Source organism: Nilaparvata lugens, chromosome 2 (assembly GCF_014356525.2).
Source record: "Nilaparvata lugens isolate BPH chromosome 2, ASM1435652v1, whole genome shotgun sequence".
Taxonomy (NCBI): Eukaryota; Metazoa; Arthropoda; class Insecta; order Hemiptera; family Delphacidae; genus Nilaparvata; species Nilaparvata lugens.
Genome location: NC_052505.1, coordinates 5629910 through 5649783, shown reverse-complemented (window position 1 = coordinate 5649783; position 19874 = coordinate 5629910). Strand labels below are relative to the sequence as shown.

General features: G+C 31.6%; 1 protein-coding gene and 1 long non-coding RNA gene across 2 annotated transcripts in view; both read left to right on the top strand.

The window, feature by feature from the left end:
- LOC111051771 (WD repeat and FYVE domain-containing protein 3) overlaps window positions 1–6216 on the top strand; it is a gene marked incomplete at its 5' end in the record, with an annotated part of 57601 nt that extends 51385 nt beyond the window's left edge. Inside the window, 1 exon segment of the mRNA XM_039419971.1 lies at window positions 4208–6216. Coding sequence (XP_039275905.1) covers window positions 4208–4381 — 174 coding nt within the window.
- Window positions 6217–8140: 1924 nt separating this feature from the next.
- LOC120349766 lies at window positions 8141–16953 on the top strand. Its single transcript, XR_005570400.1, has 3 exons — window positions 8141–8170; window positions 15604–15809; window positions 16820–16953. It is a non-coding gene; the product is annotated as an uncharacterized LOC120349766 (long non-coding RNA).
- Window positions 16954–19874: the final 2921 nt, after the last annotated feature.

The window sequence follows — 19874 nt, the reverse complement described above, 5'->3', positions numbered from 1 at the left end:
TCTTAATAATAATAATAATAATAATAATAATATAATAATAATAATAATAATAATAATAATAATAATAATAATTTTTCCTTTCCTTTTTCCTTCGTCCTCGTACCCCCAGAAGAAGGGAGTTTATTATAGAAAATATAACAAACAAAAATGAAATTGCACTTATAAAAAGAAATCTTACAAACAAAACAAATGAAGAATAATAAAAAAAGCAAGAATGACAAAAGATAAGAAGATTCCCTTTCAGTAGAACATTTCAAATATTATAAACCAGACGAATTATAAATTCTCCAAAACCTTCTAAAGAAGGTTTGACTGGAGGAGTCAAGCTTTACATTATATTAAAAAACCATAGAAATAGTACATTGATATAATCAATCAGTGATCCCAAAATAATAATTTTCAATTTAAATCATATCAAAAGAGAAATAGTTGTCAATCATGGGTAGAAAAAAAATTAATTGATACATTGATAATAATTCATTTAATTGTATTGTTTAGCAATAAAATAATAAAACAATGGGATTTCAGTTGTTGCTTATCACAAACAATAATACACAAGAAAAAATATATAAAAAAAGAAAGAATTTATGAAGATCATTCAAATTCACTCAAATTATTTAACAGAAAGTGTTTCATCTTATTCTTAACAATTAAATCATCTGGCAACTCATTGAAAATAGTTGGTACAACATAACTAAGTTCACATTTACCATGATAATTATTGTATTCGGGCACAATAAACCTCTTATAAGCAGCACCTTGTCTTCGCTCATGCAAAATTCTACTTGACATTTTATAGTTATTAGAAAAATAATTATTTAATAAGATATCATATCTGAAAAGCTCGTTTACAGGAAGAATGCTATATTTTTTAAACAAATTTGGCTTAGGGTAACTCTCTTGTTTTGAATGAACTATTTTCAGCAAGGAATTTTGTAATCTCTTAACTCTATCAATTTCATAGCCACTTGCATTACCCCAAACATTGACACCGTATCTTACTACGGATTCAGCTAGGGCTTTATAAACAACTATCAATGTCTTCTTTGAGACAGATCGCTGTAAGTTATATAAACCAAATAGACATGAGCGAATAATAATAATAATAATAATAATATAATAATAATAATAATAATAATAATAATAACAAGATGTATTGGGATCGCTCTGTGCTGACTGACAGGACAGTTGTGCACAACCGGCCAGACATTATCCTCATGGACAAGACAGCCAGGGAGACTATTTTGATTGATGTTGGCATACCTTGTTGCCACAACTTGGAACAATATTATAATGAGAAAATATCCAAGTATCTCCCTCTGGCTGCTGAGATCAGGGATGTCTGGAAGCAGGAAAAAGTTACAACTGTCCCTGTAATTATCTCCACTGTTGGAGTGATCAGGCAGAAGGTTTCAGCTAACCTCAGTCGCCTTGGTGTCTCAGGGAGTGCAAAACATGAAATTCAAAAGGCGGTTGTACTCAGCCCGGTATCAATGATTAGATCCTTTTCAAATTTGACAGAATAGAGATGTACCAAAGTCTTGCCAATGGCCGACTTAGGTTGCAATAAAAAATGCTCACTTTGTACCTAAGTGATGAAATAATTGAATAATAATAATAATAATTTATTCTACCAATCAACATCCATTGTACGAATATTGCTGAAGGAGAAAACATAACTGCTGGTGTAGCAAACACCTTTGCATGCTCAATACATTGTATATTAAAATCTCAATAAAATCCCTAAGGTAATCCTGTGTGGGGCCCTTCTTCATATCCTTATACATCATAGAAAAACAATTTGAAGAATTATAAAAAAATCAAATGAAAATATATTCGTGCATAGATATTAAACATAAATTTTGAAACTATAAAATTTGGAAAATTATTATTAGAGAAAAAGTTTTGAAAATCAAATAATATCAAATCATGAAGTAATTAAACAGGTTTTTGTGCGGGCAGCACATTCTATGTGATCATAATCGATTGTTCAGCCAACAGGAGAATCCATGTTTATTATAAGTGCTATGACTCAAATACTTGAATAAAATTACATCTAGAATTTACATTTTCAAGCATACGAAAACAAGATCAAATAAGATACGAACAGGTATAAATTGACCTTTGATTATGGAACCACTTATAAAATCACTCAAACTATTGATATGATTTGAAATTGAAAATTGTATTCAACTGTCATTTGTTCATAAAATGTCTGTACTTTTCCTAAATATTTAGTACGGTACACTTGTTGTCCGGACTCACCAAGCTTCATGAAGACATTTGAACATGGTCACTTGGTCAGTTCACAACAAGTGCACTGGTACATATGATTTCTATCGATAATAATTTCAGTCCACAGTCCACACACGTAAATTGTACCCGGCTTGATCACGTTCAAATAAATTGACCGAACTTGGTGGAACCGCACATTGAAGGACCGTATTATTTATGAAGTAGGCTCTATCAATTAATGAAGAAATAATTTCATACTACCACTTTTCTCCCGAAAATTTTCTATACAAACACTTATATAAAACACAACAACTAGTTTCGGCTTCCAAGCCATAGCCAAGTTTTCTCAAAAAACTATAGGCTATATCAATTTTTATTTGGTCGACGTTTTTAGCCAGAGATGCTTTGATAGTCTAACGACCAATAACAGAAGACAATAAAAACTATTCTATCAGCTACTTGCTAGGAAACCAAGCGTGCCTCGTTAAACATTTTTAAAAGTCGTATATATGTTGAATCAGAGATGACAGAAATAATGTGTTATAAATAAAATGACAGATTATTTTTTCTGTTATAAAATAATAATAACATAGCTTTCTTTACTCTATGGTACATGTCTTCAAGTATATAATAAAATGACAGATTATTTTTTCTGTTATAAAATAATAATAACATAGCTTTCTTTACTCTATGGTACATGTCTTCAAGTATATAATAAAATGACAGATTATTTTTTCTGTTATGAAATAATAATAACATAGCTTTCTTTACTCTATGTACATGTCTTCAAGTATATAATAAAATGACAGATTATTTTTTCTGTTATAAAATAATAATAACATAGCTTTCTTTACTCTATGGTACATGTCTTCAAGTATATAATAAAATGACAGATTATTTTTTCTGTTATGAAATAATAATAACATAGCTTTCTTTACTCTATGGTACATGTCTTCAAGTATATAATAAAATGACAGATTATTTTTTCTGTTATAAAATAATAATAACATAGCTTTCTTTACTCTATGGTACATGTCTTCAAGTATATCTGAATGGCTCCAATTACAACATTTCTCATATACCATGAACAAACTTCTCTCTAGTCGATTTGAGCTGTTATAGGTGTTCTCGCTACCGGGATAATATCTGTAGTGCTGATCTTTTTAAAGTCAAACGCATACAATAGCAGACGGACGTATGCAGAAAGGCAGAGAGGAAATCCCTCCACATGTGTTCGAATATTGCAACGCACACAGACGTCTGTATGTTTGATCACGTCTGCATGCAAACGTTTGATTTTTCTACGTCTGTCTGCTTACGTCCATGTCTGTTGCTGTGTGCATGCGCCTGGTTAACGATGAGGCGACTCGGGTATCAAACTGACGAAGATTTTTGCAGTAGAATACTGAGCTAAATGAAGTTTTTAAGTTTATCGGGTTGATAGTTTGACACAAAGACCTTGAGAAGATATAGACCCACAATGCCTATGCCTTCCCAATGATAGCTTTTACTTGAAATTGAAGGCCGCCATTGGGGTATTCTAGCACGAGATATTATATCTCTAAATATTTGTAATAGTATAGATCACAAAGGCATTGGTAGCATTGGTATGTAATAATCTTATGGGTTTGCCCCCTCAATGGCGAATTTCAATTCCAAGTACGACACTAACGCTGCATGTGAGTCTATGCATCTCTAAGGTGTTTGGTTTGACACCTTGTGAGACCAGACTCCCCAAATGAATCCATGATATTAGTAAAATAGAATTATAGAACCCTTTTATTGAAATTAATAAAATAATGGATAAAAATACAGATAACAACAACTATTTTCAGTGATCCACACCATATTCAGGTTTCAAAAAAATACATTTTAAATGAACGTTTTATTACCTAATATATGATATTGGATGTGTTATGTAGGTAACACAGATGTTCCAGAAACGTATAATCGATTATCATTTTTGTTTCAGTTCATCATTGATCCAAAAAGCTTCGAAAAGGAAGTCAAACTTCAATTACCCATAATGATGGCGACTTATCCGTTGAGGGGAACTGAAGGCACACTGCGACGAAAACAAGGAACTCATTATCCATCCACCCTACCCATTTTTCGACCATGGCTAGAGGAGAAAACTTTCCAATGAAACTCACCGCCAATCACTGAAAAGCTCTAGAAAATCCATATTCTTAATTATTCTATTAGTACTGAACCATAACTGAATCTTAAAACATGCAATGATCAAGTGGCTCATTTCTATAAGAAATGAGATTGAAACTGATGAATTCATGTTTTGAATTATATTTGTACTGAAGCATTTTGAAATCCTGAATAGACAATCCATATTCTGAATTCTATTAGTACTGAAGCATTTTAAAACCTTCAATGTTCAAGAGGCTCATTTCAATAAGAAATGAGATTCAAACTGATGAATCCATGTTTAGAATTATATTTGTACCTACTGAAGCATTTTGAAATCTTCAATGATCAATGTCTAATTTCAATAAGAAATTATATTGGAACTATTGAGTCTCAATTCATAAGTGCCTTGTATATTGTAAAATGATTGTGACTGTATTCCTAATAATTTATACAATTTTCTCATTTTTGTAAAAAAATATTACAAATAATTTCCAGTAAAACTCTCCTCTCCAATACTGTAAACGAAACGTTTTTGACAATCTATATCCTGAATTATTCTATTAGTGCTGAAGCATTTTGAAATCTTCAATGATAAAATGTCCGATTTCAATAAGAGATGAGATTCTACATGATGAGTCCTAATATTCATAAGTGCCTTGTATAGCTTATCTTTTAATGTGACTTCCTGTGACTGTATTAATTTCTAATAATTTATAAAATTTTCTAATTTTATGAAACAGACGCCGTATTACAAATCACTCTTCTTCTTTGGACGAGTTTACTATAAATTTTATCCCTTGATTGAACAGAGGCTCAATAGATTATGGATTTAGACTGACAATAATTAATTATAAACTAGGCCTTTTAATTTGTACAACTTCTTCATCAAATATTGAAATTATCGATATTGATATTATTATTAGCATTATCAATTATTGTTCAGTTTAGTATTCACATTGCATCTTGTATTTGTATTATTTATTTCTTCTGTGTGGGAAAAAATTTAATTTGGATTTGATTTCATAGTTTTGATACTTTTTCAGACGAGATATTTGGATTTGATTTCATATTAGCTCTGATACTGTTTCAGAGGAGATAATTATAGTTTTATACTTATCAAGAATAAGAACACAAGAATATTGTCTGATATTAAGAAATTGACATTGAAAAAAATATAGACATGTTTCAACACTTATGTTAGGTACAATATCTCCAGTTATAATAAAAGTAAGTTATAATCTTAAGTTATAAAATTAAATCATCCTTTTCTGTGATCTTTTTGAAATCGACTTTCCAATTTTGACAGTATTTTGTTTGTTTAAAAATAGTAGTCATGTAACATTTAAAGAAACAAAATACTGTCAAAATTGAAAACTTTATTTCAAAAAGATCACAGAAAAGGATGATTTAATTTTGATTATAACTAAAGATATTGTAACATTGGTGTCGAAACACGCCTATATTTTTTTGTTACAGTATTTTTAACCAACCGATTTCTGTAAAAAAGCAACGGTACATTCCAGTTTATTACATTGTTTCTATAGAACCATTTAAAAATAGCATTAATATTTCTATTTCATCCCAATCATAAATAGTTTATGTTGGGAATATAACTTCACACTCTTCTATAGTTGAATATTTATTTATTCATCATTTTAGTGATCAGTAATCGAATCACAGTTAAATTTAGTGATGAACTTACTAAAAGCTTGCCGCATGTATTAGTTGTAACTTATTATCATTGTTGTATATAGTGTCTAGGAAATTTAACCTAGGTTTTATGTTTAATTTAGATGATATTTGAGTTTGTTATGACGTGAATAGAACATTTAAAATCGAGACTTGTGTTTGATTCTTAAGAGTACCTCATGAAATGAGTGTTCTTATAATTCTATCAATCATGCATGCATGCCTAGCGTTTATAATTTTCTACTGAATTTATCCTCAGTATACTGTATTGACACAGTAATTGAAGGGGTTATAAGGGGTACAAGGGGTTCAAGTGACATATTGTTAGTTTCGAGAAAATTGAGCCCAAAGTTTACTTGCATTAATTAATTCTTCATTCATGAAATGAATATAGAAATAATATTCACCTATTTCTATAACTATTCAGTATACTTTTACCAAATCAAACGTACAGTTTCATGTCTCGAATTGCTCTCCTTTCTCAATTATCAGCTAAATAGTGATAAGAAGTATCACTTGTACCCCTGTTTACCAAACAAAACTCTATTGTCTAGCTACACATAAATCTATCAAATTTACCAGCAATTGAACAATGATTAATGACCTCATTGCAATATTATCTGATTCGCTAATTGGTTCTTGAGGTATCTTTTGCTTGGTGACATGGCTTAATCAAGGTTAAATTTAATTTGATGGATACGAGCAACCGTTGTCCTGTAAACAAGGGATCCAAGTCACTTGGACACCTTGTTTAATCGAATGAATAGCTGTTTGAAAATGGAGTTTAAAAATTTTACACCAGATTTCAGCACTGATTAGACTTACGCTTATACCTCTTGTATACTAGATTTTTACTACTTTCAGATATCGATTACTGTAGCTAACTCAAAAAAATGAAAAATGTCACTTCTACCCCTTGTATTCTGACCCCCTCAATTGGAAACTTTGGAAGTAATTGTACTATGCTATTGTTAAGATCCTTTTCATCTCAAAAATAATTGATACGGTATCTCCTATATAAATAAGCACGCAAACTTCCTTCAATTAATAACTGTTTGATCAGTCACTCAAAGAAGCAGTAAATATGATATAGTATTCTCTCTGTTGCCATCTTCTGTTTACATGGAAAATTGTCTGCAAACACTGAGTTGCGTTATTCTGTGGAGCCCAATTATCTATTGAAATATGCTAGGTCAAAGACCAATCATTTTATAGTAGACGAAATTTGCGAGGAAGGTACCTTATTGACAGGAAAGAACTACGAGAAAACCAGTCTACATCTTGGACACTGAGTCGAATCAATTCAAAAGGATGAAAAACACAATTTGATGGAAAAAACAAGTTTTTTGCAGTGTGTAACACCAATAATCTGTGCATTGAAGTATAAGGGAACAAAATTGTTTCAATTAGTAGTCTATCATCAATCACTAGAGTGATCCGTGGTCTAGTGGATGATATAGTGCTTGCGTAGTAGCATAGAGATCCCGGGTTCAAACCCTGTCACAACCAAAAGTTTTTTAACCAGATCAATCCCGTGTTATCGGATGGGCACGTTAAATAGTCGGTCCCGGCTGAAGTATGACAGTTGTAAGGCCCATTGACGGCTTAAATTATATATTAAGGCGGTGGGACCTTCCCGCAAGTGACTCCCCATCAACAAAAGCCATACGAATTTACTTTACTATCAATTATATGCTTTTCGATAGAATTAACAGACAGAATTAACATTGACGAAATAAAACAAGTTATACTTATCAAGAAAGATCTAATCATTTTCCTCTTATATTTATTAATCTAATCATTTGTCCTATATAGGCCTATCTTAATTCTAAATTAATTAATTAGACAGAATTAACATTGATGAAATAAAACAAGTTATACCTATCAAGAAAGATCTAATCATTTTCCTCTTATATTTATTAATCCAATCATTTGTCTTATATACGCCTATCTAAAATTCGAATCATTTTGTTTTATATATCTCATAAGTCTAACAAAAAAGCTTCCAAGAGGTAATCAATACAAAATATAATTATGCTTGATCTCTCAAGGAGAATTGAACAATGAGATGTCATGAGAAGCTTTTCGAAATAGGCTGTGACTGGTAAGTGTAATAATTGTTATATGTAAAAGTTTTAAACTGGAAAAAACATGTAGGCTAATTGTACCATGAATGGTGAGTTTACACTATGAACAGAGATGTTGCGGAATTTTTCCATATTGAGGTGAAATGGAAAGAGATGTCATAGTTCCACATAGTAGTAGACACCTAACAATAAATTTTCTTTTTTCTTTAGGGATAAATCTGAGTACCGTTTTTAAAATTATTCAGTCACTACATATTTCAGCAATATGCTATTATCAAGTCTTGATCAAGTCCTGATAATAATGACATTAATAATAATATCGGGGCAGCGAGCTTCGCTCGTTATCTTTATTTATTGAAAAACAGAACACAATCCTCGAAAATGATCGTCTTTATATTTTACAGCTGGCTACACGTCAGCTTATGAATTTCGGGGATGCGATATTTTGATTTTCCACAGAATCACTTGTTCACTTTTTACTATCCACAGACGACGAAAGTCTCAGCTGTTTCAGCCAAGGATGAATTATCCTTTTAATGTCGTTCAGCGAGTTTTCCCAGGGATGAGACCTAGTGCAATCGAATTTTTATATCATAAACCTACTATAAGTTCCAAATCTCGTGGAAATCGTTAGAGCCGTTTTTGAGATCCGTTGGTCAATTTTAGGAGTATGTTTAATAATATTCAACTTGTTTCAGGTATCTTTCTATCTATACACTATACACCAAATGTTAGACTAGCATTCAATAGAATAATTCATTTCACCCGAGATGTAAATTCTGGGTGACTATTACGTATTATCCACGCTAATGGAGCATCTTTATTCTTTTTTTTATATTTATCCATACAGGGCGAGGAATTTATTATGATTCTTTTCTTAAAAAAAAGTTTGAATATACCCAGATAACCGCATAACCATATAAATATATTTACAGAAATTGCTCGCTTAATATAATAGGATATATACTATAACATTGTAGAGACTAAACAATTTTTTATAGAAAAACATTACATGTCATCCAAAATATTGAAAATTATTATAAAAATTCATCAATAGCGTTTGTTATATGTTTCCAAACAATATCTCAAAATATAGAATATCAATATTACTTTTGATTTAGCTTTATAATTTAAAGAAAAATATCTCAACAGAAAGTTTAATATGTAAAGAGTATCTTTTTTGAAATTGCACATAAATTTAATAGATAGAAAATTTAATTTTTATTGCATAAAAAAATTTAGTATGTTGAATGAAAAATTTATTATTATTATTATTATTTATTTTTTTTTTAAATGAATTGATGAATTGATACATTTAATTTTCACATAAAATTTCAATAAATCAAAAAATGTTCATTTCTTTCACTATTGACGCGGTTGATTTTATTGATGCACATTTTGGAAAACAGTCCGTTAAGGCACTCAGTATGATTTTCAGTTAAGTGTGACTCCAATGTGATGACGTTAAGTGTTGGGCTGATCTGGATGCACGTAGTGTTGAGCTGATACTTGTAGTCGACTGATGCATATCAAACTCGATACAGGTGACATCTCAGTTAGCATTGCTTCATGTTTGTAGTAGACGGCTGCATTCCAAATTCAATACAGAGTCACATAAATTTTGTATCATATTTGTAATTATACAATGTACATTTCAGGCTTGAAATGACAATGTAATTCATTTTTTGGAAAAGAGATAGACGCTGCATACAGGATTAATTTAGGTGAGGATTAATTTAGGTAAGGTTTGGTTTTTTGATATTTTCAGCTTTCAAGGTTTAGAGTTCTGCATACAGGAATAATTTAGGAGAGGATTTTTTGAATCAATTCTTTCATGATACTGTGACTGTTCTTCTGAATTCAAAGTTGTGAATGTGAACATGGATGGCAATTACCTCCAGGTAATGCAGTAGTGTTGAAGTTTGAGATACAGAGTCAGCAATAAGCATTGGCATTGCTATTGGCGTATGCTTTGGTGTCAGCTTTGGCATCGGCATTGATATTGGCATTGGCGCAGGCATTGGCATTGGCGCAGGCATTGGCATTAGCACAGGCATTGGCATTAGCACAGGCATCGGCGTTGATTTTGGTGTTGGCATCAGCATTGGCGCAGCATTGGCGTAGCTATTGGCATTGGTGCAGCATTGGCGCAGATTTTGGCATTGGCGCAGGCATTGACGTAGCTATTGGCATTGGCGCAGGCATTGATATCAGCACAGGCATCGGCGTTGATTTTGGTGTTGGCATCAGCATTGGCGCAGGCATTGGCGTAGCTATTGGCATTGGTGCAGCATTGGCGCAGATTTTGGCATTGGCGCAGGCATTGACGTAGCTATTGGCATTGCGCAGGCATTGATATCAGCACAGGCATCGGCGTAGATTTTGGCATTTTGGCGTAGTTATTAGTGTTGATATTGTCGTAGGTATTAGTGTGGCATCAGCATTGGCGCAGGCATTGGCGTAGCTATTGGCATTGGTGCAGCATTGGCGCAGATTTTGGCATTGGCGCAGGCATTGACGTAGCTATTGGCATTGCGCAGGCATTGATATCAGCACAGGCATCGGCGTAGATTTTGGCATTTTGGCGTAGTTATTAGTGTTGATATTGTCGTAGGTATTAGTGTAGGCATCAGCATTGGCACAGATTTTGGCATTGGCGCAGGCATTGGCGTAGCTATTGGCATTGGCGTATATTTTTGTTGTTGGCATCAGCGTTGGCGCAGGCATTGGCGTAGCTATTGGCGTTGACATTGGCGTAGTTATTAGTGTAGGCATCAGCGTAGATTTTGGCGTAGTTATTGGTGTAGATATTGGCGTAGATATGTCACACTAGTTTGAAAATCACCCAAATGTTCTTAACACTCTTCATGGCGTTCACTTGTTACTGATTTCGAGATTCACATGATAACTATTTCAATGTTAATGTCTGTGCTGTACCTGTTATCTTAAAATGCTTATAAACTAAGAAGAAAAACTTGATTAGGCTATCAATACAATCTAATACACATGAAAATTATTTTTAAGTATTTATAAAATTGAAATTTGTTAACATCTTATTATACAGTCAGCAATACATAAATTGTGAAATATGGACATATCAATGATAAATTTAAAAAAAAAATCATTCATTTTCATCTATTCACTGTTCAAATATCAAAATTTAATCCATTCTTCAAAATAGAAATATAATTTCATAACACCCTGTATCATTATCAAAATTGTAAAAAACATCAGATCATCACAACAAAATATTTAATTTCAATACATATTTCAATAATTTCAGACAATTGGTCTTCTATTCACAATCATTTCATAATATATCTGCATTTCATTATCATTTAATATAACATTTCATTTATAGCAAGTTCATTTCACATTTATGATTTATCATTCAGGGTTTCAAAATTATTTAGTTTTAATTTTGTTCAAAAATTGTATAAAAAGCAAATTATTTAATATTGTTAATCATCGTTTGTTGGATACTATAGTTTATTTCGACTCTTCAATGTTCTAAACACAAACTACATTTCATGACAAAACTTTACTATCAATCATTAAACAAGAAACCATTCAAAACATCAATAATATTTTGCTTCAAAGGCAATCAATATTCATAATTAATCATCATTTTGCATCTATGGCAATCAACATAAGTAATCAACACAAAAAATATTATCTCATTACTGCCTCTCTAAGTCATAACCTCTGTTATTCCTTCTTTAGGCAATAATGGGTTTCCATCTCAAAAAACAATCACATACCAGCAAAATTCTAATCAACACACCCCACTAAAAATTCTACATACACTCCAGCATCCATTTCAAACGATAATCATCATATCAAAATTTATAGAACAACAGTTTTAAAATTAAAAAAAAAATCAATTACAAAACACTTATTTCAATTAATAATATAACAAAACGTTTTAAATTAAACCAATTATTTTTTAAAATAATTTAAAATTTAAAGACTGTATAATAAGTACAAACATTTTAAGATTATAATACAAAGATGATCAAGATGAAAACTGGGTAAATAAATTCCCTAAAAAATACAAAAAAGAAATAGAAAACTGGGTAAATAAATTCCCTAAAACAATACAAAGAAGAGAAAGATTAATTAGAGCCTATCCTACATGTCAGTACTGAACTTTCATGAGGAAGTATATTTAATAAAATATACTACTATGGAATTTTGTAAATTCCAAGTATGACTCTAATTTGTTATAATTGTGAGCTATCACTCCCACAAAAACAACTGGTGAAGGAAAAAATATGTTGACTATTGTGACTGGGTGGATAGTTCCTAGATGTCTGTAAGGCAATGTGATAGCAGACTCTAGTATCGGACCACAAAAACAAAAGTATGCAAAAGGTTTTACAAACATTTGTTGTTGCAGTCATAGGTTTTTATATCGCAAACAAGTAGGTCAGATAATCGAGTCCAGCCATATGTGGTTCACGCCCACACCTCTAAAAGAATCACACCTACTTGTCTACCAAAAATCCAAAGTATTGGACAGCAAAGAAAAATAAAATGCAAAATGGGTTAAAAGCCCAGAAGAAAACTATAACCTAATTACATATGGCTTATGGCACATATGCAATGAAAGATGAGAACATGGGACATAATTGCTCTGAAAAACCTAATTACCTAATATGATACCTAAAAAAATAGACATGATAAAATATGTAATACATGATGAAAAAATATACCGCAAGCAACAATTATTTACACAACAATGGATAGATTTTGGAAAAGTTAAGTTTTATCAACAATTTAAAGATTAGGAAAATAAGCTACTATTTCAACTTCTAAAATTATTTCAGAAAAAATACAAATTTAAATGACTATGGACAAGATTGGTTAAGATATGCATCATAGAAGAATTTTACTGAACCTTACACACAAAGACAGGAAAGAATCGAAAATTGAAAAGATTAAGGGCCAAGAAAATAGGCTACAGGAAAGAAAAAAGACACAATTATGGACTCTTACCATACACTGTGTAGCGATTATGCTATTCTGAATCCCGGCATAACACAGGATTCCTAATCATTGTGTGTTGGGGAATACCCTTTCATCATGTGATTCACTGTCATCATCTTGTAAATAAGCAACTTGAAACAACCTTTGAATACTAACACATCAATGGAGACTTTGCGTTTTGTTTTCTTCAATAGCATGATTTTATTCATGGGTTCATTTGTTTTAACAAAGCCATTTTGCTCACAAAAGTCAATCATGTTCACTTGAGAATGCATTGCATACACCTTTTCAATTCTCAGTTGAAAGTTGAACTCATCAACTTGACTCAAAGCAACATTCATTTTGTTTACATTTTTCCTAACCTCTACAGAAACCTGTCTCATGTAATCATTCACTTTGTTCATAGTTTTCCTAACCTTCAATGTAGCAATATTACTTTCATGATAGTTGACTTTCAGTGAAGACAACCCCTTACCTACTTCTTTATTCAATTCTACTATCTCACTAGGGTTAACTTTTTCAACAACAGTAACTAGGCCTACATTGTCAGAAACTTGAATGAGTTGATCTTGTAACTTAACACTACTATCATCCTGCTTCAATTTGTTTTCATCTTTCAATGTTTCATGTGCATTTTTCAATAGAAGGTTATACTACCTGCTCTAGTCTAATGCTAGTACATTCTTGCTTCATATCATCAAACCTAGCATTTTGATTTTTAAACATTTGGTCTAACTTAGCATTTTGCTCATCAAATCTAGCATTTTGCTCATCAAACTTTTGTGTTAAGAATGCTATAAGATTCAGATCATTTTTAATGTTTGCCATTTTGTAATATGCACTGATTCATTAAAACTTGATCTCTCTTGAACCGACTTCCCACTCAGCAACAAACCATTCATAACCTATCAAGATATCTATCCACTAATAATTTCTATAACCAGGGATTTCATGGTGTACCATTTGGGACATATTTATTTTGTAATTCTGTCCCACCACAGGGGTAACATTTGCCGTGCTACCAATTTTTCCTTAAACGGTTGGAATAGCATTTAACACCTATCAACCTAAAGATAGTTGTCGGCTCCAATAAAATAGATTCTTGATAAACTGTGAATGGATCTATTGCCTATGAATGAGAAATCCAGTTTTCAGAGCAAATTAACTTATAATCTTCAGATGAAATTACACAAATACACCAAGAAAACAATATATATTAAGCCTAATTATTTCAGAGTTATTACGAACTAAAATACTTATCTAGTTTACAGTTGAAACACAGTGGCTATTGGCTTGACTATACAAACAGCTAAATCTGAATAAAACAGCACAAAAATTTATATAAAACTCAATTTAAAACATTAATAAACGAAAATGATTTAGAGCAAAACTCCACGACAACATTTGTAGCCAGCCATTTTTCAGAAGAAGACAAGAACAGGAAAAGACCACAAGTTGCAAGTCATGAAGCCAACGCCTCGTTCAGTATCGATTTTTTACAGACACGTCACCACAAAATTATAATTTACAAGTTTAGAATTCACATTCTACATCTGTTCTCAATAAAACTTTATTTTGAAAATGTTATTTTAAATTTTTATACATATATTCTATTTAAATAAACGATTTATTTAGTAATTTGTTAACCCTGCCTCGGTGACACCATGGAACAATGCAACAAACATTTACGATAATAAATTCTCCGTCAAAAATTGTCCGTCTATTGATAACTCTGACATTTACTATAAAGTTCCATAGATCTCGAATTGAAGATTCGATTCCAATGTGAGAAGAAAAATGTAATATTACAATATTTTACAGCTGGCTACACGTCAGCTTATGAATTTCGGGGATGCAATATTTTGATTTTCCACAGAATCACTTGTCACTTTTTACTATCCACAGACGATGAAAGTCTCAGCTGCTTCAGCCAAGGATGAATTATCCTTCTAATGTCGTTCAGCGAGTTTTCCCAGGGATGAGACCTAGTGCAATCGAATTTTTATATCATAAACCTACTATAAGTTCCAAATCTCGTGGAAATCGTTAGAGCCGTTTTCGAGATCCGTTGAGCATCGAAATATATACCCAACCACATAACCATATACCGGTAAATATATTTACAGAAATTGCTCGCCTAATATAATAGGATATAGCCTATAACATTGTAGAGACTAAAAAAATTTAAATTGTAGGTACTCAGATTTATATTTTTAATTATACCTAACAATTAACTGACGTATACCTAACAATTAACGATTAACTGACATATCATAATAATAATTATTATTATCATCAGTGGAATGACACTCTTCTATTTCACTTTAAATGGCAAATGTTGAATGTAAACTACATCTATAGATTTTCAATAATTGGATTATTCTCATCTCATTGGATTTCTTTCAATCTTGAATCTCAATGAAAGATGTGGTTAAATCAAACAGAGTTAGTTTTTCATCAGGTACCTAGTGAGCGTTTGTTCACCAGAAAGGTTTATAGTGGCGTTAAAAAGAGTTATGAGAGATGCAAAGCATCGAGGATCCATCAAATTGTTGTTTTTGGTTGACAATAAATATTACAGCACCAGCAGACTCAATGCATTATTCCAACTCGCGTCGGAATTTTGGCCAGATACAACTGTTCTATCAATGGAAAACTCTAATTCAGGTGAGAAATTGACGATTTTTAAGAAACTTTTAGTCATATTTTTATGTGAAAATCATTAGATTTATCGAAAAATCATTGGTTTAATTTATTAGGCAACTTGGGTATATTTCTTAGAGGAAATCATTAGTTCCAATGATGAATCATTACCGTAGTTTTTTTCGACCCAAGAAGTTTATCTACTTCACAAGTGTGGTAAGAAAGTGCCAGAAGGTAGTTGTAGGCTACGGTATGATATGCATTATTCATTTATTCACCAATACAATCATAAATCATAATACCTAAGGTACCTATATAGATATGAATTTAATGTGCGAGTAATCTATAGTTAGGTCCACGTTATAATGGCAGTGGAGAAAGATAGGAGAACAACGTTGCCGACCTCACTGTCTTATTGTCTTGTCAATGCCTTCTATAGACAGTAGCTGATACAGGTATATTGATGTAATATTCTCGTTTCAAATAATCAATTATATGTTTTATTAAGCCAGAAATTATATTTTTCAGTAACTTCATAATTGAGATAAAATATTTTGTTGATTGATTATTAATACTACATTGTTAAAATACAATCTGGCAACAAAGCAAATCGAGAAAGAGATAGCGTTATTCGCTTTGTTGAATGATAGACAAGGATAGCAATACTATTGCTAATCAAGCACTGCCATTATAACTTGGACCACACTATAGCTAAAAATTGCTCCACTCCCAAATTCTATAGACACCGTGTAGTACAATTTCCTAATGATTATGAAAATAAGCTCAATAATAAATGTATTCAAATTTGATTGGCTGCAAGATTATATAATGAAATTATTTTGGTTGCACATCCAAATAAGATGTAGGCTTTGCTTGAAGAGAAAGCATCTCAAAATTTAATAATCAATCAATAAATCAAACGTATGCACCTTAAAAAAATGTCTAATTTACATTTAAGTTACGAACTTGTTCTACTTATTTCTCTACTAGTATCATACTTCCACAAACAAATAATATTCATATCGAGTTTTCAGATATTTTGATGGAGTTCAAAACAAGTGACTGGAATACTGGTGCTGTGGAAACAATAGAATCCTGTTACTTGAGTGAATGTAATACTTCCTCCTTCAACTTGTTCCCCAACAAACTCTATCAACTCAACAAAAAAGGTAGATATAGATCATAATATCTTTCTCATTCTTGGTGTAAAAAAATTGAAATTCTTGTGTAAAAATTCTCATTATCAATAAATAAATGACACAAAATCAGAAATAATGAATGGAAGATGCAGTGCTACTACTTCAACACAAGGACTGCAAAAGTATATAATAGAAACTCCACCAGATTAAAAAAAAGTGTAGATATATTTTCTCATTCACAGTGTAAAACATATTAGGAAAGATCAATAGAAGACCTGGAGGCTGAGTCCGGAAATTATCAGTAGCTGAAAAGCACAAGGCTTCAACAGCGGGAACCTACCCGACAACGGGCGATGCTGATTTCTGATGAGGAGCGTCGCAGGAGGTCGGACAAATTGAAGATTACTAGAGAAAAATATGAATAGGGAAGCTCCAAGGCAATGAATATTAAACAACATTTTTTAATTTGTTGAGCTTATGTAGTCCAAAGCGGCTTTAACTTGAGAAAGTGAAGGATATTTATGCAGTAACACATACATTATAAGAGCTACAAAAGTAAAAGCATGGCTATGGATGCAAACGGATGTTGATGTTCTAAGAATTAACCCGGTTTGAAGTTCTTTGTATTACTGTTTATTTAGAGTTGATTATGTTGATTAGAAATTCATGAATCCAGTTGTTCTTCAGTTTGGGTATTGTTTTTGTTTGCTGCTGTTTTTTTTTTTTTTTTTTGTTAATTGTATTGTATTTATTTGTTAATTGTGCTGTACTGAGATCTACTCATGTATGTTGTCTTGTTATATTTGATTTTTTGCTTCTTGCTGGTTATCTTGGCTTGTTGGGAATAGTGATTAAAGTTTACAGGATGCTACAGACGTCGTGCGCTAAAATGTCTGTAAAGTGATGAACTGAGCTCCAAAAAAATTAATCTATCTCTTAACAATTTAGTAATTACAATTAAATACATTACTAACAATGACCATACAACTTGTCAAAGTGGTCATATAGTTTCCAAAACTTAAAATGAATGTCAAGTGAAGTTTATGATGGAAATAAAATTAATTATTTATTTATAATAAGAGACGAAAGAAACATTATTATTAAAGTTACTCAAATAAGCAGTTGATCTTCTGATGGAAATAGGAATGTTAAAAATTATTCCAAATTAAAAACTATACTGAAAAACTTTTGCAACATTTTACTCATTATGAAAGTAATTATGACATATTATATCCTACAGAGTATAGGGCAAAATAGCTTGCAATATATTACATTTTACTATTAGAGAAAACGACAGATTTTTCACAATAAATGAATTTGGTTGGTCAACCAAGAAGATGGTGGACCTGCCGAAAGATCTCGTTGTCACAGTGAGTGATTAATTCATTTATTGTAAAATATCTGACTGCTAGTCATTATTTTTAACAGCAAAAAGTGATTCAATAACGAGCAGTTCGTGATGGAAAACAACATTGAAGAATATTACATTTGTATAGTTTTATTACGGTACCGTACTTTCTGTATTCACGATTACCAACCAATAATAGTATATAATATTGTACCTTGCCGTACATGCGATGATGGGATAAATTCTAAACTTTATAAAAGGTACCTATGAGTTACTCATCTGAATCGAACTGTGTCAACTTATACCCTATCAGATCTTATCTTAGGCCCGGTTGCACAACAGCCGGTTAAATTTTAACCGTGATTATTTTTATAAAGAAAAAATAGCATAAGTAGATATCCCATGGTATAGGGCGTTTATGTTGCAGTTTCTACTGTTATCCAAGCCGAGTGACCCTGATATGGTAGTCTCTCATATTGTGCCGTTCATACATTTTCACCCCAACAAAACAGTACTAATTGACAGTAATCGGCTTGAGATAACAGTAAAAGTTGCGACATGAACGCCCTATACCATGGGATATCTACTTTATGCTACTTTTTCTTTATAGTATTGTCTTTCATGAGCTGACTATTCTTCTATTCACGATTTATAAACTTTATATTCATCTTATATCGTTCTTGATTGCTGTTGGTTTGCTTTAGCCTATTGAATCTGTGATAATTTTGTTAGATTACTCTGCATATAATATATTACTTCTACATTTATTATTGTCTCTTTATTTTGTATTATCTTAAATTTTTGTACTTTAGTTGAAAATTGGTGTATCCATTGGAAATCAAATAAATAAACACCCTCACTCTTCACTTTTTGTGTAGTTGAGAAGTTGATATTGTGGTAATTATTCATATTAAATGATAAAGACTGAGAAATTGTCAAAAAACCAGATATTTATTGATACCTAGAAAGACCGGTTTCGGTTATTACACCATTGTCAATCTCTGATAAACTGTAATTTGAACTGAGTTTAAACTGACTAAGAAATTGTCAAAAAACCAGAGATTTATTAATACTTGGAAAGACCGGTTTCGGTTATTACACCATTGTCAATCTCTGATAAACTCAGTTTAAACTACAGTTTATCAGAGATTGACAACGGTGTAATAACCAAGTATCAATAAATCTGTGGGTTTTTTGACAATGTCTTAGTCAGTTTAAACTCACTAATTTAAACTCAGTTTAAATTAAAGTTTATCAGAGATTGACAATATGGTGTAATAATAGTTGACAATAGTTGTAATAAAAAGTATTTCACTCTTCTACTGAGTAAAGTTAATTGGTTGGATGTATATGCAACAGGCAATATTAGTGAGAAATTTGAGTAGGTACTTTTTGAACAAATTCCTAAGTATAGTTGATACAGTTTTTCCTCTAAAAACGGTCAAGTCCTCCAAATTGAAGAAAACCCCAAAGTCTAGATGGTACACTGATAATTTATCAGCTCTCAAAGAGGAATGTTTGAATATGTATAGTCTTCACAAGTACACGGGTCTGGCTTACCATTGTGAATTGTATAAGATATTGAGATCCAGGTACAAATAC